This window comes from Pundamilia nyererei, unplaced genomic scaffold (genome assembly GCF_000239375.1).
Source record: "Pundamilia nyererei isolate P.nyererei 1_Seehausen unplaced genomic scaffold, PunNye1.0 scaffold00112, whole genome shotgun sequence".
Taxonomy (NCBI): domain Eukaryota; kingdom Metazoa; phylum Chordata; class Actinopteri; order Cichliformes; family Cichlidae; genus Pundamilia; species Pundamilia nyererei.
This window is the reverse complement of record NW_005187513.1, coordinates 1,939,550-1,960,181: the sequence shown is the minus strand read 5'-3', so window position 1 is coordinate 1,960,181 and position 20,632 is coordinate 1,939,550. Positions and strand designations below refer to the sequence as shown.

The 20,632-nt window shown below is 40.5% G+C and overlaps 1 protein-coding gene across 1 annotated transcript; it reads right to left on the bottom strand.

Moving 5' to 3' along the window:
- Positions 1 to 13,133: 13,133 nt before the first annotated feature.
- On the bottom strand, positions 13,134 to 18,625 carry cmtr2 (cap methyltransferase 2). The gene is made up of 2 exons (XM_005741674.1): positions 17,362 to 18,625; positions 13,134 to 15,138 (listed from the first exon to the last, which is right to left on the bottom strand). Exons 1-2 carry the CDS (start codon positions 18,616 to 18,618, stop codon positions 14,089 to 14,091), a joined length of 2,307 nt encoding a protein of 768 aa, XP_005741731.1. The 5' UTR covers positions 18,619 to 18,625; the 3' UTR covers positions 13,134 to 14,088.
- Positions 18,626 to 20,632: the final 2,007 nt, after the last annotated feature.

The following is a 20,632-nucleotide window of genomic DNA, read 5'->3' as shown; positions in this document are numbered from 1 at the left end:
CTGAATTTATTTGCTTGTCCAGCTTGAGAGTGGAATCAAAAATGAAACCAAGATTTTTTACATGGGGATGTACATTAGCTGATAATGGGCCCAAATTGTTTCTTATGAGACTAATAGAGTCCTGCTTACCGAAGATTATAATGTCGGTTTTGTCATGATTTAGTTTGAGAAGGTTCAGAGACATACAGCAATGTATGTCAAGACATTAATTCAATTCAGTTTATTTTTTATATAGTGTCAAATCACAACAACAGTTGCCTCAGGGCACAGAAATTAAGCAGAAGGAATAGACTTGAAAACACTGAATGAACTATATCCAAATAATACAGCAACCATAGACATTGGTAAATGGATTAGTACTTATTTAAGAGTTTTCTCCTCAATTTGAGCACTAAAAGTGCTGTCTTACTACATGTCTCCTTTTTTTGCTATGCCTAATCTCCAAAGATATCTAAGAGCCCCAATATTTCGAGATGGGATGAGTCGACTAGCATGGCCACTGTCATACTGGTGCCAAAGAAGGCCTTTTGTGTAAATATGATACATCAGCTGCTTTGACAAAACAGTATTTAATGCCTCAGGGATTAAAACAGGCCCAGAAAAGTCACAAAAGATTGTCTGGCTCTTTCATCCAGAGAACACTGAGCAGTAGTTTAGATATCCAGAGAGTCTGGACCAAAGTGGTGGACCAGCTGGGATAATTAAAAAAAACTACCACCCTCTTGGTGCCACTATAAAAATCTCGCTGGTAACAGAAAGTTTGAATAAAAGGCAGTGCAATAAAGTGACAGAGAGAAGCAGGAACCCTGATTTAAATTCACTGTGGCAAGTATGAAGCAGCTGAAATGATCAGGATGATGCAGAACAGCTTGTTCTGAGGCAGAGCAAGGGCATCAGCTATGACAGTGATGTGCATCCCACTACCATGATATACAACAATTGTGACTGAGAGGCAAAGTGCACTTCATAAGGGTACTATTTTATTTGTGCCGTCACAAACTCTTGGTCTGATGATACTATGGTGGTTTAGTCTGGCATCTTCACACTCTACAGATAACAGTAGGTATCAGGTATGGAGGCACTCACAGACTTCCTGGATCTAGTAATCAAGCTCATGGCGATTCAGTTTAGCCACATTCATGTGCTATTTCACATCTTCCTCTACCAAACCTTCCACAAGCCTCCTTCTGATCACTCAGGAACATCGATTGAAATGCATCCCTGGAATAAGATTTTACAAAGTCCTCTTCTCTTATGAGATGCCACTGAAATGGCAGCATCTACAACTGCATAATTACATGCTCTAGCAAACAATAAATGCCAAATGTGCATATTGTTGGTAGGAATGAATATCATGGTGGGATTATTTGTGTGGAAGTGTGCATGTAGATTAAATTACGCTTTCTGGGTTTGACTGCCACACATTTGCTCCAGTGTTAATGTAGCTGAGCAGCAGCCAGAGTGGGTGGGTATGATTTGTGTAAATTAGAGTGACAGTGTGCCTCATCGCCGTAATCAGCTAGTTTTATCAGCCGAACAATGTGGACTGAGTAACCATAGTGAAATCATCAGAGATTGAAAAAGTTTGAGCTGCCAGAGGCTGAACAGCTACGCTGAAGACAGATAAAGCAGAATCCAATTTTCGCTCTTTTTGGCAGATTATGTTGTGACTTAACAGCGCGAGAGATAAACACTTTACAGTGACAAAAACTGCATCATCATTTTGTGCATGCTTTTTGTATAAGCAGCAAATATATACAGATTCACAGACAGTATCTGCCACTCTCTGCCTACACCGTGGCCTCCTGTGGAGATAGAAGCTAAACAGACTGCAACCCAAACATCAGCATGTGGCTTTCACAGATGAAAGCAGGACAACATCTTCTCCCCTTTCCACAGGGAACAATTAAGATGTGGACCTCCCAAGAGCACACTGGAAAACAACTCTACCATGTGGAATAGAGTCACCTGAGACAAGAAGGGACTATTTGCACTCATCGTGCAATAACAAGCCCTGGAGTGATGTGAACTAACAACTTCATAGGTCAGCAAAAAAATTAAGCACTGCAGGTTACAGAAGAGTTTTTGCACCTTGCCAAAAGTGACCGTACACTACATGGACAAAAATACTGAGTCACACCTCTTACTGTCATAAATGTATAGAGCACACAGCTATGCAGACTGCCACAAACACTGCCACAAACAGGGTCATTTCAAAGAGCTCTCTGAACTCGAGAAAACCCTGTAAAAAGACACTACCTTTGCAACAAGTCAGTTTGTAAAATTTCTTCCCTCCTAGATATTCCACAATTAGCTGTAAGTGGTCTTATTGCAACCACAGAAACTCAGCTGCAAAGTGTCAGAGCACATAACATTACATAGTGGGGGTCACCAAGTGCTCATAGTGTTTTAGGACTTCATTGCAGAAACAACATAGAAGCTGTTCACCAGGAGCTTCATGGGATGGGTTTCCATGGCTGAGCAGCTCCTGTTGGTGTAATGTGTAGATCAGGGGTCCCTAATCCCAGTCCACGAGGGCCAGTGTCCCTGCAGGTTTTAGATCTCACCCTGGGTCAACACACCTGAATCACAAGATCAGTTCATTACCAGGGCTCTGGAGAACTTCAAGACATGTTGAGGAGGTAATTTAGCCTTTTAAATCAGCTGTGTTGGATCAAGGACACATCTAAAACCTGCAGGACACCGGCCCTCGAGGCCTGGAGTTCGACACCTGTGCTCTAGACCAGCGGTCCCCAACCTTTTTTGTGCCACCGACCGGTTTATGCCCGACAATATTTTCACGGACTGGCCTTTAAGGTGTCGTGGATAAATACAACAAAATAAAACTAGTACCGGTACCGAAAAAAGATTTATTCATAACACATGTGAAAAGACCCAGGAAAACCGAGTAAACGATAAAAACGATAACAAAATAACGCTAAAAACTGATAAAAACCCTGAAAACCATACATTTCAAAAACAAATGACTGGCTGTAGACTAAAATAACTTTGGTGCCTGACTGTAAACATTTTAACATGTGAGTTCATTTAACATGTGAATTAACATGTTTTTAGATTTGAAGGGTTAACAAGAGAAATTGGAGTCTTTGTCACTTCTGCTTTGGCTTCATTTTTCAGTCCCTCAGTTTGATGCTGGTGTGTTAAATATGTCAAAAATACTCTCGATCTAGAAGCTGTTATCACATTGCTTCAGTCTGTGGTCTATTTTAGGCTGTGGCCCTGACTGAAGCATTGAAGCCGGAGCATCGGTCAGTGTGGGAAGCAGTGCCTCTCCAACGCGCACATCCACTCTGCAGCATCAGTGTTGTTGGTACGAGCATGAATCACACACATGCAGCTGTGATGAATCTGTGTGCTGACAGGTTTCCATAAACAAATGCATTGAAGCACAGCAAGCACTCCCATATAGACAGCCCAGCACACATACCCGAGCAAACACACCGTCAGATGGACGTCTACTGTACTCTGAGTCTATGTGTGTGTGTGTGTGTGAACAACAAGTGTCCCTGTGGCCTGATTTGTGCCCTCTGCCCCTACAGGCAATCCTTTTTATTGAGTCAATCCAATTCACTGGTTGAAGAGAAAACTATTGATGTGCCTTCAAGCAAAAAGCGAGACCCCGTCAGAGAGGCAGGGAGAGAGAGAGGCACCAGTGTGCAGTTAACAGCACCTGCAATGAGCAAAAATCCATCCGTTATTGATTAGAATTGCTCAAACTGTAGAAAAGAATAAATGCTTAGTGAAATCCTCAACGCTGAAGCAAATTAATCAAATTAAACTAAAACCAATGTGGCCCATATGGTCTATAATCTAGCTGCCAAACTGTTAAAAACACTCACACACATGTGCAACCCAACAAACACACAGCAGCTTCCAGCACTCACTCTGGCAGCTGCACATTTTTAGGCTTTGGCTTTGCCTCGTGTTTATGTTTTGGATAGAAATTTAGACAATGAGCTCAAAGTGCAAGCTGTTGGCTCAGAATACAAGCCAGGCGGGTTTTAGCAATGCCAGATTAACATTTTAGATTTTTGGGCTTTGGGTTTTTTTCCTTCAAATTCCCCTCAAACACTGTCAGTGTCGAAAACATATATATTTGTTTTATTCTTATATAGATATTTTTTACTTTTATGTGCCCAACTGAAGATTTGCCAATATGATCTCAGTATAACACCGCGTGGAAATACCAACCACGTCTCACACAAACCATCAGACTGCAGTCAGTATTTACCTTTATGCCCTTTTCCATATTTATACGTGCCTACTTGGTTGGACTGTATTTTACCTTAATTCTCCTTTAACCAGCTGGAATCAGCCATAAGAATATGAGCACACTGAGTCAAGAAGGGAAGGATATGTTCAGCAACAACACTCAAGTAGGCTGTGGCATTTAAATTATGCTTAACTAGTATTAAGGGGCCCAAAGCAAAATTGTCACAATTACACCAACCACAATGAACCTAAACTGTTGATGCGAGGCAGGATTCTGAACCATCTGTCACAGAAGAAACTGAGACTCATTAGACCAAGATTTTTCCAATCTTCTGTTTTCCCATTTTTAAGGCTTTTATAGTTAAAACAAAAAATAGACGTTAATTAACATTTTATAACACAAGCACTTCACTTAAAATTGAACTAGTCTGTGACTCTCTATAGTCAGATATTAGATTTTTTTTAACATTATCTCTTTTATTGAGAAAGCAATTGAACATGACAGTAGTATGTCTTTTTACATTGTCTTTGCTTTCACATTTTATTAGATGTTTTAATAGCAGTAATAGCACAAACATGGGATTATAGCTGTCTATCTGAGGACTGGCACCTCATCTGCCAACATTTGGTTGACACTTTGTGGTTATTCACACTTAATCCTTAAGTGTTGCAGAAACTGCCATTTAAGCACAGCTGAAGATCTAAAGTCATGTCACATACTCAAAAGGGTCACACCATGTGCTCCATTAGCACTTATCATCTCTGGAGCCAAGAGAAGAATTTCAGAGAAGTGGATTTATGAGTATCAGACTATGACAGATAAATTACTTAAAACCAAGGGCTTCTGTTCTTGGCTACACTGGAGGTGCACTGCCAACACCAGCTGTTGTAAAGAATATTACTGTGTTGTGAATCTTAGTGAATGTAAAACAGTCCCACAGCTGCCTGAATTTATCACAGCATAATGTAGGATGGGTCAGGGTCATCTGATTCAGTCTGAACTGCAGCACTGTTAAAAGTATTTAGTACTTAGTTTTAGGATTGGAGGAATATTGGTCCACTATTCTTTGCAGGATTGTTTAAATTCAGCCACATTGGAGGCTTTTTGAGCAAGAACGTCCTCTTTAAGGTCATACCAAAGTATCTTAACATGATGATGATGATGATGATGATGATGATGATGATGATTATTATTATCATTATTATTATTATTATCATCATTAAAGTCACATTTTGACGAGATCACTCCAAAACCTTCATTTTGGGTTTGTTGTTTTAAGCCATTCAGAGCTGGACTTGCTGGTGTGTTTCAGATTGTTTCTTTGCTGCATAACCGAAGTATACTTGAGCTTCAGGACATTCTCCTTTAGGATTTTCTGGTAGAAAGCAGAATTCATGGTTCAATCAATTACAGCAAGTTGTTTGGATCCTGAAGTAGCAACGCAGCCTCAGACCACCTCCAACTGAATTATTTAAAATGTTGACTTACTATTGCAGCTTTTGTAACCTGATTAAATATATAATAAATAACCTTTTGATTTGTTGGAATTGGACACATTCATTTTTAATGCGACAGAACCATTTGTGCGTGTTCAGGAAAAGCTGATCGTCTATTTGTATTAAGGTTGTCGACACACAAATACCATGGGCCATCCTGTATCACTAGAGCTTCTAAATAGCATCTTACAAACCATACATTCAAAAAGCCAACCAATCAAAATCCAAGACAATGTTTTCTAGTGTAGACGGCTCTATATGTGCAGTCGGTGGGACTGAAAAAGGAAAAAGTCCCATGTGCTGAGGTGATTTACCTGCTGCTTTTGTTTCTAGAGATTAACAAGATTTACACAGCCTTTATAACAGAACTAAAATGTTTATTCCCTAGAATCAACAAAGATTTACACTCCAAGTGTGGCTGAGTTTCAAAGGTTAATAGGTTTCTGTTGTTTGAAGATGGAAAACACCTGTCACAGAAAAAGATTTGTAACCTTAAATGCCTCCTTTCTCCTCCTGTGGCATTTTTTTCTTTCCCCACAGACTCCTAAGCTGTATAAAGTAGGATTAATACATCCAGACCGCATACTCTCTTTCAGTAAGGTCTCGAGAATTAATGTAAGATTATGTATGTATCACTTCAAATATTATCTGCAGCAATCAGTTAGGATATAGAAATTTAGGATGTAGGTTTTATCTCACTGGGCGACTTATATGAACAGCCAGTCATAGTTTACTTATCTATGGGTTTTTTTTAATGTCTTTCCTCTTAACATTTCTACTAATGCTGCAGAAAACAGTGATTCTGAAAAGCCTTTTGGCCATGACAGCAACTTCACAAGCTGCTTGCTGCGAGCTGTTACCACAGATTAAAATGTGCCTTTTCTGCATGTCGATGTTTGTTTGTGTCCTCGCTCATACTGTAAAAGCATTGTTTGCTACTACCATGCCAGATGTGCTATGCCTCGTGTGTCATATTCTAATTCAGAGGTTGACCTCTCCTCTGTGTGCTTTTAGATGATCCATCTTTCCTGTATGAGACAGACAAAGTGGGTTTGCTGTCAGACAACATCTGCAGGAGGAGAGAGAGCGACTCGTTTGCATCGCTGTGGTGTGCTGGTGACAGAGAGCAGATGTTCTCTGTGATTGCTTAGCGCTGTTTATTTCTGCTCTGTTCCTCGCCTCGTCACAGATAATACATAACTGTCATCCTTCACATTCCTCGAGCGTAACTATCAAAACTCACCCAACTTTTACAAGCACTGCATGTTTGCTTTTTACATAGTTATTTAGTATCTGTTTTGAGATTATATAATAATGACTACTTCACCATTGTATATGTGCTGTGCATGTTTTTATTATATTAACATGACAAATATTTTGGCAAGTAAATAACTGGAACTGATTTGTTATCTTAAGTCTAGAAAGAGTCTCTATAGTCATCAAGCATGCAGTGCTGAGCATGACCAAGTGGTTTCCCTTCAAGGTTTTCCCGCAGAGACTTTCCATCTATCCATTCTCTTCTGCTTCTCTTCAGCATCACGGGGCATGAGTGGGGGCTGGACCTTAACCCAGCTTATCATAAGGCGAGAGGAAGGGGACACCCTGGACCAGTCGCCAGTGTGTCACAGGGCTCAGAGAATTTCCTTCTTTTGCATTAGTGACAGTTTCCAGCCTCAGATTGCTTGACTTAGCCAACGTAAAAATGTGATTGAATTTTAAGAAAATGATTTGGGTTAAAATACACCCTAATCATCTCTCTGAGAGCGTGTGTGACAGAAAAGCCTGAAAGAAGCACAGCAATGCTTTAAACTAAAGGCCTCCATCAGTCTGGCATGTTAACAATGACTAAATTAAGCTATAGGGAAAGTATAATTTCTTGGTTTAGGATGTTAGCATGGTAATCTTTTAGTTTTTTTCCCCTCCTTTTCTCCTTTTCCTCTAAGGGGTAGTGAAGAATTACAATCCCAAACTCAGACTCTTAGGCAGGCATCCAATGAAAACAATGTTTTATTGAAGGTGAAGTGAAATCCATAAAAACACACCGGGAGCTAGGAAACTAAGAACCAAGAAATAGGATGATGTGACAACTAACTAAGACAACCTGAGGGAATAAATAGCTAAATGAAGAGATGTGGGCAAAGGGGAGACAGGGTAATATCAATCTGACAAAACATGGGGAACACTAGAAAGGCGGGGTAAAGTGAAAGAAGATATATCAAAAACATAACAGTAACTGCAATAAAATCACAAAGCTGAAAAACACAGCAACAAACTAAGGAACAAAATGAGGATAACTGATAATCATCAGGATCAACAAAGGTCCAAAATTTTTAAAAAGCACTGTAAAAGACCCAGAACCATAACACTTTCTCCTTTGCCTTGATCTCTCCTTAGCTCTGAGGTGGACATGGGCAGGCTCTACCTACCTGTTTCTTTCTAATCATTACTCGCCAGGACTTCTGAACCAGCTCGAGTTACCATTGTCTGACAGACTGTCATCTGTGGTTGTGGTATTCTTTCTGTAACTGTGTTAGCTCAGCCTAAGGGCTCGCTCTCCCTGTGGATCAAAGTCTTCAGACGTTGTCTACTACACAAGCTAATCTACTTCTCTTTTCATACAGAACCACCTGCTGTATAAAACTCTAGAACTTCCCAGTGACCTCCTTGTTGGAAGTCTTAGCTGATATTTTTACGTTCCTGTTCAATAAATATTTGACACAGTGAATGACGAAAGTACAGCTTAACCTGGTGTAATTGCTTACAAATCACAGGAAATGAGAAATTATTGATGAACGAAATCATCCATAAGATCTGGTTCTAAAATCTATAAACAGGAACCTTCATGATGACCGTACAGACGACCGGGTCGCCAAGGTTATGGGTTATGCTGAAAAAGTCAAACAGCTTTGACGTTTCATTAATTTTTGCCAAATATTGTTTTAATGAGTATAGTTTCCTGGATGTTTAGTTACCTTTGTAGAGCTTTCTATAGTTTCCCACAGTTAAGACAAGTGAATGTCTAGCGGAGGTATCAGTCTTTAATTTTGCCTTTGTTTTCTGAATAATCCTTGGTGGAGTTCCATCCTTGTTGGGGGGAGGTTATTCAGGGCTCCAGCCACTGAAGTCAGAGAGTTTAAAGACTCCTTGAGCCTGGCAAAGGAAGGATAGGAAGGGATAGAAAGATTAAATTTATGTTAGGTGAGTTCTGTAGTTGTTGATTTTTATGTTTCAATCCAGCAACAAAAATCAATTAAATACTTTATTGTCCCACAAGGGGAAATTAGTTTAGCAGCAAGGGCAACAATAAGAGTAAACAAAACAATAATAAAAAGCCACAAGACAGTTATTTACCATTAAGGAGACAGGTTGCAGTAGGGATAAAGGAAACCTGGAGTCTTTTAGTCTTCCTCACCGATACTCTAAAACAGCGGCCAGAGGGCAACAAGTCAGACTCACTGTGAAGTGGATGGTTAAGCAATTAACAATAGAATGAGCCTTCCTCAGCCCATGCTTGTTATAATTGCCTCAGACTTGCCGATGCCCTGAGATTTTGCTGGCAGTTTTTACCAAAAGGTTCCAACAGAGTCCCGTTACCAAACCAAGCAACGATACAGAAAGAAATAACAGTTTCAATAAAACTCCTGTAAAACAAGGACAACAATTCAGATGAGAACGATCTAATTTTCCTTAAAAATAGTCTTTGCTGAACTTTTTTGGTAATGGCATCAAAACACAGTTTGTGGTCAAGAACAACCCCTAAATACTTGTAACTCTCCACAATCTAAATATCAGCAGCTTTAATCATAGCAGTTGATGAGCTATAAGAAGAGTTCCTAAAAATCATTAATAATTTCTTTTGTTTTTGACACATTTAATGGAAGGAAGGACTCATCACACCAATCCACAAAATCTTCTACAACCTGCCCATGTCCTGTCTCGTTGCCCACAAGAAGACTAACGATCACTGTATCATCAGCAAACTTCAGGATGTGTCTGTTAGTGAAATTACTGCGACACTCATTCGTATACAGAATGAACAGAAGGGGTGAGAAACAGCAACCCCGGGGAGATCCAGCAGAAGCGGAGAGCACATCAGAAAGTACACTGTTCACCTTTACGCATTGTGACCTATTAGTCAAAAGGTCTAGCACCCAACTGAGTTGGATCAAGCCTATCAGCAAGTAAGGGGAGCTAAATTGTTGGATGCAGGCGAAAAGTCAAATAATAATCTTGAATGAGTGTTAGGGCTGTCAAGATGCTTATGAAATGCAGGAGTGTGACAACAGCATCCTCCAAACATCTTCCTGCCCTATATGCAAACTGGAAGGGGTCAAGGTGATGTTCAACCTGCATTAAAATCTCCTTCTTAACTATCTTCTCAAAGGACTTCATCACTAAAGAAAGTCAGAGCCACTGGTCTAAAATCATTCAGTACCTTAGAGGAACTGCCCTCAGCAGCTGGAAAAATGACAGCATGTTTCCAAGTCGTAGGTACCATCTGAAACTCTAAAGAAATTGAAAAAATGTGATAAAAAATCCCACTCAACTGACCAGCACAAGTTTTCAGTTCCTGTCCACAGATGTAGTCAGATCCGGGACTCTTAACCTTAGCGTGTCTAAAGAGATTAGCTACCTCCCATCATCATACAAAATGTAGGAGTGTTAGTCTTTTTTCTTATTGTACTCGTCAAACTTATCAAGGCTTTGATGGAGGAAAATGAATTTTCTTCTATGCTGGAGCTCCATTTGTAATGCTACAGATCTGCTGTGAGTATGAGCTACTCCTAGTTGAAGATTTTGAGAACTCCGGTAGACCATTCAGCAGATATTGAGCTCTTAGTTCCAATTTTATCTTCTTCTATCACAAAGATGATACAGCATCTGGCAAAACATCTGTTTTGACAGCTTCATCAACTGACCAAATATCATGAAGGAAAACATGCTGATATATTCATCGAAGTGATGATGGTTGATGGAACTGCTTTGTCAAGCAGACAGGTGGGACCTGACAAAACAACTGAGGAGAAGCTGTTTGTCAGTAATAGGCATACAAAAGACTGTCTTATCATAGATGGAAGTAGTCACCCATGATGTCACCCACTAGTACCATATTCAGTCCTCAACTCTGGCATTTTGGCCACAATGTCTTTGTTTTTTTGTTGTTTAAAAAAATCAGGGTGAGATGGATCTGTTATGAAATAATTTTCCTTTTGGGGATTTGATTAATAAACAGACTTGTTTTTGTAATGGCAGGAGTCACACCCCCGCTGGTAATTCAGGTTTAATCCCTTTGATAATCTTTTATATTTTGATCGTCTTTTTATTTGCTTTCTGATAGTTTTATTAGAAAAAATGCATAACTGTGCACAGAGGGTATTTTGTAAAAAAGGGGGGAACAAGCCAGTTTTATTGTACTGTTGTATCAATCATGTGTTGGATATTTATCCCTCAGCATTTGACTCCTTTTAGCCTTGAAGTCATGTGAGGCCTAAAAGTGAAAAACACTGTTGATCAGGTAAAAACCTGCTGCAGAAGCTGTTGCGGAGCTTTTTCAAACACTTTGCAAATTTAATGTGAAACAGGATTATGAAAACTAGGCACAGAATAAAACCAAGAGTTTAGTAGTCTTTTTGTTTTGACAGGTATGTTTTTGTGGAATGTTAATACTTTCCTTACTACAACCCATTTTATTTCTGTCACAGATTAGCGATTGAAGTCACAGAGTGAGACTAACAAGCAAGACAGCTTGTCTGAAAGTGAGATCAGACAAAGAAAACTGACTGAACTGAGCCGATTCCCTCTGATGAACATGTCCCTCCTCACCAGCATCTTCCTGCTGTCTTTATTTATTTTTTTTTTTATTGTTGCATAATGAGAGTTTCACTGTCAACATCTTTACTCTGCAGACACAGGAGCAAGTGGAGAATCTCTGTTCAAGCCTGAAATAAAAGCAAAAATCAAATAATCAAATTCGTTTGTTTGCGGTCTGTAGTCTCTCCTCACTCAAGCCGATCGTCCGTCTAAGCCTCGCTGTCTTGCGGATTTCTTACTGCTGAGAGTCGAACTGAGGTAACTAACTGACTGTGCATGACTTCAAGTCCAGAGTGGCCCGTGGTCAGAATCAACAGAAACAACACACACTCAGTTATTTGGTAGTGTGTATGTGTGTGTGTGCATAATTTGCAAAGGCAGAATGGAGAAGAATATTACGCAGAGAAAGAAATATATTGAAGTTACACCAGTCCCTCTCTTACACACACTTTTTAAACAAACCTATCCATTTTTTTCCTATTTTTGCTGGATTAAATCTCCTAAACCGTACATCTGTATGAATCTCTGTGGTCTAAATTGTGTGTGGGGTGGTGGTGTTAATGGAGACGGGCAAACAGGGGAAAAAAGATTAGTGGAATATAACTTTCCGATTCTGTCAGTGATCCGGTTTTCAGCTATAATCTGCAATCAAACTCGAATGGTATTAAACAAAATAATGAAAATCCAGACAACTTACTTTTTACAATGGCAGTTTTTAAATGGTTTGACCCCATTACTGACCCATATTACAGATTAATCTCACTCGACCTATACTCACATGAACGATTTGTACCGTTTCATTCGGATTATTTCAGGGTCACCATCCTGGTTGCAAACCTGTCTGAACTAATAAACAACTATTTATATCGGTTTCATTTATTGGTTTGTTTTTCTGAAACCTCTGAGGTGAACTTTCTTGAGTTAGGGTGATTTAACAGCTTCTTCTACATTGACAGATGCTGACACTAGGTTATATAAATGTAAGTGGTGTATTACAAAGATATCCACCAATGGCTGAACAGATAAAGCAACAGCTACAATATGATGGTGGTGGAAGTGCTGCTTAGTCATTTGGGAGATACTCTGTTTCCACAAATGTTTGTACATCACAAACAATTGCTGCACCTATTTCCTAACAAGCTATAAAGAAATGACAAGTAGTTTAAGAACTTTGCGCAGGACCGAGATCATGTTGATCTTTTGGATGCTCCTTTTTAAAGTTGGCTTCAAAAAACATCTGCCTATATCTCACTTTGTCCCCAGCATCAACCTTCTGTCACACCATGATCTCCATCCTAGAGAAGCACCATGTGTTGTTAACCTGGGTCTCAACCAATCAAGTATCAAAACCTCATTTATCCGAGCTTGGAACTAACTAAGTGTGAGCCATGAAACAACTGCCAGAACATTCTTCTTCTTTTTTTTTTTATTTAGTGTTTATTGAACCTTTTGTGAAAAAAACATTAATTTGCATATATAAAATTTCATTTGTATCATACATTTTTTGCAATTTATTGCTTGAGAGTATTGTGGACTTTATTTTGGTTTTTCATTGGGAGAGAAAAAAGAAATCACACGGATGATGTATAAGTCTCAAAAACTCACAAAAGCTGTATGTATCAAATATGATACACATGACTAGACATTAAGGAGTTAATACACTAGTTGGGTTATCTTCAGACTTAAGTAAACTAGCATTCTTAAAGAAAAGAAAGCCTCCAAGTCCTTTTTTTAAAGCCACTTTTCTTTTTACATTATTTTTATAACAAAATATACTCCTAATTCAAATTATACTGAAAAAACAGAATAAACAAACTAAAAAGATGACAAATAAAACAAATCCCACAACACTCCCCTCCCCCTCCAGCTGTACAGAGCACGACAGATGGAACTTTTTTTTCTGTCCGTTGACAGTACAAAGTTTTCCTCACTGGACACAAATGAAATTAACTGGAAACAGTAATCTGACGGAGAGCTGCATAAAAGATAAAAAGATACTCAACACAGTTGGATTAAACACCGTGTTGATGCAAAATAGCAGGCACTTCAGGCTCTCTGTGATGTCAACTCAAAACATCCGTGACCAACAGGAGGTTTGGTGCCGACAGCTGGACCGCTGTTTATTTAGCATCCTGAAATCCCTCTGAGACTTTGGTCATGGACTTTTTCTGCTGATCAAGTACTGAAAGTAATTTGCATTTTTTGCCATGCCACGTTTGTGACTCCACTTGATAGATGTCTCACATGTGACTGCATCCATCAAGAGAAGTCTGATAAACGTCTTCTGACTGCCAGCGTCGGTTCGAGTTGAAGCACACTAAAGGATCTGAATATCTGGAGGTGTGTTGTAATAAATAAGTGAGAGGAGTGTAATGTTAAATCAGATGAGTTCATATCAACATGCAAAAGTGATTCGGTAACTAACTGCTGAAAGCTCATGCAGCTGAGCAGTCTGCTGATTCCATAAGCAAATAAACTGGACTGTAACATGATGAAACTGCTTCTGAAGCGAAAGAGTGTATACCACAGTGACAGCCCACCAAAGCGCTATGCCTGCATGAGCAGATGCAGCTTCCGTTGGATGATTTCAGAGTTCACGGTCCACAGGAAGTCAGTCAGTCCTCCAGTGAGCAGCTCCTCCATAGGAACAAACTGCAGCACCTGTCTGTCGCCTCCACCAGGCTCATTTTTACCCTCCTCATCTCTTAACAGCTGGCTCATGCTCTCCCAGACTTCAGTGAGAACCAGCAGCATTTGGGCAGCGGCTTCAGGGCAGAAGCCAACACACACCAGCACCGTCCCAAACCCTCCAGAGGGGGGAGGGCACTTGAAGGAGACGGAGCGAAAACATGCGTGCAGGCAGAGCACAACGGCTGCCGTGACACGGGTGAGAGCAGAAATCACAGGCAGCAGCAGGGCGTCCCCAGAGCTCAGGCTCTGCAGGGCAAACATAACACAACTTAAGAGCTGCCGCTGATACAGTGGCTCACCATCGTGCAGCAACACCGAGCCTCTTTCAGGAAATGAAGGCTCTGCAGAAAATGTTAACACTAGATCGTCAGCTTGGCTATCAGAGATCCCCCAAACCGAGCAGCTGCCAAACACCAGACACTGCGTCTTCTTTTTGCCTCCTAAAGTGTCGGCTTTAAAGACACACTGGCCTGCAACCTCTGACAAAATGGAGGACGTGCAAACCGCATGGCAAGAGTCACAAGAAGTCACGTGGGTCCAATCTACAGCTGTGTCCATCAGTGCTTCGTTCAAGTGGTTTAACAACCCTCCATCACAGAACGGAGAGTTTCTGACTGCAGGCAGAGCAGTCCCCACAACAACATACCACGAATCCACCTGACAGTTGGACAGGGGTCCCTCCAGCTTGCAGTCCTTCCCACTCTCCTCAGTCCAGTGTCTCTGTATCCAGGTGCCATGGGAACCCCTCTGAACACGCTCCCTCCAGCTTAAGGTCTGCAATTCCCTCCGCTCATTGAAGGAGCCCGTTTGCTTCTTCTGTCCCAGAGGCCGTCCGGCTGACACGCTGCAGCAGGCAGGAATCACGGTGTTACGAGAAATCCATCGACTTCGCGGGAGAAAGCACACCTGCACACAGAAAGACGTGATCAGATTTAGACTTCTGAGAGCATCACACTAGTGTTGGGTCAGAGTATCATGTTTTTTTTAAAAAGGCTACATTTGGATTTAAAATGAATTTCAGATTTTTGCTGTAATTTGTAAATTGTTTCTTAAATAAAAGTTGCAGCCTAACCGGATGACTAACCTAAAAAGAATGAAATTGAAAATTAAAATATAGAATGAGTATTCAAGCCATCTTAAATATGGATTTCTTTCAAATTTCTTACAGCGCTATCAAGTTGCTTGCACAATACGGAAAATATTGGAAAAAACATTTTAGAAAAGAAGACTATTTTAAAATGACAGGAAGAACTATGTTTTATACACGTTAAGAGCCTGAATGTGTAAACGCTTCTATGAACAGGCTCTGAAACTCACACGTTCTCGTCCAGCTCCGTAAGTCTGACTCAAAGTGCTAAATGTATGTGAGACCGCATCATAAAAACGCACACACACACTTTTTTGTTTTGCTGTCTTTAACTTTTTTCTTGCACAGTTTTGTATCACTGCAGTAACTCCCTTTGGGGAAAATGTAGTTCCAGTTGAAGTGTGCGCATTCCCAAGCGGACTGAAAAATGAAGCCAACACGGAAACACCAAAAACCAAACTTTTCTAACTGCCACTCGAGGCTGACTCCCCAAGGACTCACGCATTAAGATTTCTGAATTTACAGGGTTCGGATGCATGTTTGCAGCCTGGTTTTGGCCTCTCCGGGAATCAATCCAACCTCACTCCGAGATAAAAACTGCAAGTCATTCTTTTATGTGTAAAGCGACATCAAGCTTCACTATATCAATGCTTGTCTATCTTTGCAAAACAAAATGTATTACACACACGTGAGTTTACTTAATTGGAATTACAGCTCATTTAAATCTCATTCCAGGTAAGTTTGAGAGTCATCTGGCTGCTGCACTTGTTGGTGCACTTGCTCACACACACATCGGTCACAAATGAAATAAGCAAAATAATATTAATAATAATTAGCTGAAGCAGTGTTCATTTTGTTGACCAGCAATTTTCGTCAGTGACATTTTTTTCCTCACGAAAACAAGACAATAACTAAAAGCTAATGCAGAAGGACGAAAACTATGATGACACTTTGGTCAACAAACAAAAACAAGATGAAAATATTCTGGAAAGGCGTGATCCGATCAGAAGTAATTAAGTTGTGTAGAAGTGCAGAACGAGTTTGAAAGTGATTCACATTTCTCATAAAAAATGTCGAGAGGAAGAAGAAAAAAAACACATTTCGCATTTGACATTGTGGAAAATTCTCCCCGATGACAACACAAACCTTTTCACTGTGTATTTTAGTCAACTTTACATTTAGTCTACCACAATTTTATGATATTTAGTTGACTAAAACTAAACTTAAACTAAAGGAAGATACCTAAATTATAACTAAAAGTAAATCAAAGTAAACTCTGAGTTGAAGACGTTATGTTTCCATAAGAGCAATGAAAGGCTGAATGTGAGAGAACAGGAAAGCATGGCTGTCATCAGAGCTTTTCACTTGCATCGACTCTCATTTGGAAACAAAGAAAAGCTGCTGTTGCTGAGCAGTGATTTGCCAAACATATAACAACATACATGTGTACTGAACAGTCTTGAGTTTTCATCTGCATCCCACCATAGTTTGACCTTAAATTTTGAAATAACTAATCCTGAAATTATGCTTTAAAGTTTAAAGTGAGGGCGTGGCTGCCTGGAGTGACAGGTGTGCTGACGTAGTTGAGTTTATTTCTCTGTTAGGCTTCTCAAGGACTCGGGGGGCTTTTTAATATCATAAAAGTTATTACCAAAGAAATTATGAAATTAGGGAAAGGGGCATAAATGTCTCTGTAAATTTATGAAATTTGTCCAACAGTTGGAGAAATTTCACCCTCAGGGCTCAGTGATTGTTTAAACATAAATTTACAGCAATCGATGGAAAAATGTTTCTTAAGTTTTGTTTTTTTGTATCCCGACCAAACTGGTGGAACGACTAACCCTCATCACCTTTTCTAGAGCCATGATTGAGTATAGCCAGTAGTCAAGCCAAATTTTAGGCTAAATTGTGGGCACAACATTATTACAGCACTCTTAAATCCTTCGAATCCTAATTAACTTTCATAAAAGCTCCCAAACATCTGCTAGCTGGATATTTAGGTTTGTATCAGCTCAGTTTTCTATCATCTTAAAGCATCTTACCTGGAAGCGCCGTAGGTACTCCTGAGCCACACAGTCCCTAATGTGGTCGAGCCTCTGCCTCTGCTCTGCGCTCATACCTTTAAACAGTTGCAGGTTCTCTGATATTGTCTCTACCTGTAGGGTGTGGAAGTATGAACACACTTCCACATGCTGGCTCATGAACGACTCCGGGATTACAGAATTCTGGAAAAGTGCCTCCCTGTCGGCTAGATGTGATCCATAATTACGAATCAGTTTTGAGAGCAGAGGCCTCACAGCCTCCTTGTTGTCATAGTTCAGACACACAACATACACCTCAGAGTTTCCTGCTTTGCTGGTGGCGGGTTTGAAGACAGTGACAGACTGAAAACAGCAGTTCAGCAGGTAGAGCAAGCAGACGGACGAGTGTTCGTACAGGGTGAACATTTTTAGTACAAAGGAGCCGCCGGGGCTCAGGAGCAGCAGAGCAGCTGTGGCCTCGCAGTAATGTAGTGACGCCACCAGCGTCTCCTGCTCGTCGGGGTTCTCCTGACAGTCAAAGCTTCCATCTGCCGTCACCAAATCAATCCTCCGCATGTTAGACACAAAGGTCTGCAGATCCAGCAAATATTGCTGGATCATGATGTTCCCTGTGTTGTCTGTGCCGAAGAACCACCAGGGCAGCGTGTTAGCAATTAATCGATCATCTGCGATGGTTGTGTTTCCCCCGTTGGCCTCGTGGTACGGGTTGAGGGTGTTAGCAACCCAGTTCCAGTCACAGTATCGTGTGGCCTCACTGGTTTTGAGGTAGTGGTTGAGAGCGGTTATGAAGGCCCCCGGTGCCTCACACAGATGGACCGTGTTCAGCTCTCCGTTTTGAAGAGCCTCGTTTGGAAGAAGTTTAAAGGTTCCCAGGATTTCGTAGAACTTACACCACGCCTGAGTGCAGATCTCTGTGTTGGCAGCAGACCGGACGGCACCGATCACCTTCCCGGCCCGATTGGTGGAGCTGGTGTGCTGATGCCACACCTGTACATTTTTGTCACTGAGCTGGTTCTTCACGTCATTCAGCGAAACCTTCAGGGCCTGCAGACGGCAGTGCTGTTCCGGTGCGTGTCTGAGAGCAATGTTTGGGTCAGGAATGCACCACTCAGACCCACTGGATGGTTTCACATACGTTCTAACTTTGCTAAAAAGACCTTGCATCTCAGCCAGAGTTTCAGGGTCAGGTGCCACCATGTTGTTAAAATGTTGCTGCTGCTTGCCAACTTTCCTCCTGGTCCCATTGCCTGTGCTCATCCTCCACACTTCCTGTGGGGAAAAAAGAAGGGTAACTGACTGATTAAAAAGCCAACCTGCTTCATCTGTTTTGACAGAAAGTTCAATATAATCAGGCCTTCTTTGCACTATCTTGCTTCCTAAAAGCTGAAAACCCAGTCAAAGATTAGAGTTATTATAAAGAGAACAGGTGTTTATCCACTTTTTGTGCTAAACCAGGTTTTATATTCAAGCTGTGAGCACAGTCATATAAAAAGGGGGGGGCATTTATTGTCTAATTTGAATCTTCTTCTACATAAAATTGATCAGTTGAGCACCGCCTGTTCCAATAATGACCCTCTGAGATGGGTGATAGATATAACTGCAAGTTTAAAGACTACTGCTGCAAATTAGACTAGAAAGTAATGTAGAGTTTACCTAAGCAGAGTGCTACGAACAAGGGGATGCAAAGTCTGCAAACATGTTGTGCATAGCTGTGCCCAGGCTGAATGCTGATTGGTTGAAAAGTGGGCTAGAACAGGCCAAACTGAAGCTAATTTGTAGACATCGTGCTGTGGGCGTCAACTTTAGCACTGTTCACACAAATTAATTTTCTGCTCAATCTGTGATGTAGTGAGCCGTGTGAAACACTATAATGGGATACTCAAATAAATTCACCAACCCATGTAAGTATTGAGCATTTTATTTAATGCCTTTAAAATAATTTACAGTCAGAATTAAATTACCGAAGCTAATGTTTTACTCACGAGCGCATACGATTTAGATCACAGCGCCGGGCAGGAGGAGGTACTTCTGGGTCAGTCTTAATGAGTCTGGAGTGACTCAGTGATGAACAATGTTTGCTAATCACAGTATATTAGTCTGTTATTTGTCATGAATCACACCGATAAACTGCTGTGCATGAAAGTCAGCTGTTCCGCTCAGTATTTGTAAACACTTCAGTTACGGTTAACGTAAACTGGACGGAAAACCAGCTTGTTACTTTTAGCCCTCCGTCACTGATGACATGATGTGTGGATTTGTTTCTTTCTCTGTTATCAGAGTACTCAAAAATTATGGATGAATTTGTATGATTTGTTTGTTTTGTCTGTCTTTGTTTTTTCCCCAATTTAAGATTACATTTTGCACTTGATTCTGGTTCGGAAATTTTGGAAGGGTTCTTTATTATGTGTGAGGGAATCTCAGCCTTGGCTGAAGTATGCAGTCCCCGGCTGCTCTTGATTTTCCATACAAGAAACCGGGGAGGAGATTAAACGGCCACGACAAGCATTTAGAAAATGAAAAATAAAACTAAGTGCTGTGACTCTAAACTTAAAAATCATAGCTGAATCCAAATAAACTAATTAACACTCTTTTTGCTTTAGGTACATGATACTTATAATAAATAATGAAATAGATAAATGAATAAAGATACGTTCAACAGAGAAACCATGAACGATTCATACTCACAGCCACTTTATAAAGGTACAATTATTCAACTGTCTGTTACCACAAATGTCTAATTAGCCAATGACGAGGAAGAAATGTGATTTAAGTGACTTTGAACGTGACATGATTGTTGGTGGCAGACGGGCTGGTCTGATCATTTCTGCTGCTATGCTGGGATTTTTACACACATCCATTTCAAGGGTTTACTGAGAATGGTCTAAAAAAGAAAGAATCTCCAGTAGTTTTATATGACAATAAGTTCACTGCACTGAACTCTTTTAAAGCATCTTTGGGATGTGCAGCAACTATTTGATGCTATCATGTCAATATGGACCACATCTCTGTTTCAGGCTCATGCCATCCTTATCTTTAAAAAATATGAAATGAAATGAGAAATTCTGACAACACTGGGATTATTGAGTGTGTAAATAAACCTGCGAGCACGCGTTACGGAAAACAATCTTTACACAGCTGTGTGTTTAGGGCTTTATGAGTACTGAGCAGACCTCTGCGTGATAAACTGGATGCTAAATGGGACACTTCCTACGGAATCGAAGAGAGTCCGGGTTGTGTCTCTTCGGAAACATTGAATCTTCTCTCACAGCGT

Bases quoted from the DNA above. Each gene is read 5' to 3' on its own strand.
- cmtr2 (XM_005741674.1), bottom strand. From the start codon at position 18,618: ATGAGCACAGGCAATGGGACCAGGAGGAAAGTTGGCAAGCAGCAGCAA. The intron at 15,139-17,361 runs GTAAGATGCTTT...TTCTGTGTGCAG, and splicing joins AGTACCTACGGCGCTTCCAG to GTGTGCTTTCTCCCGCGAAG.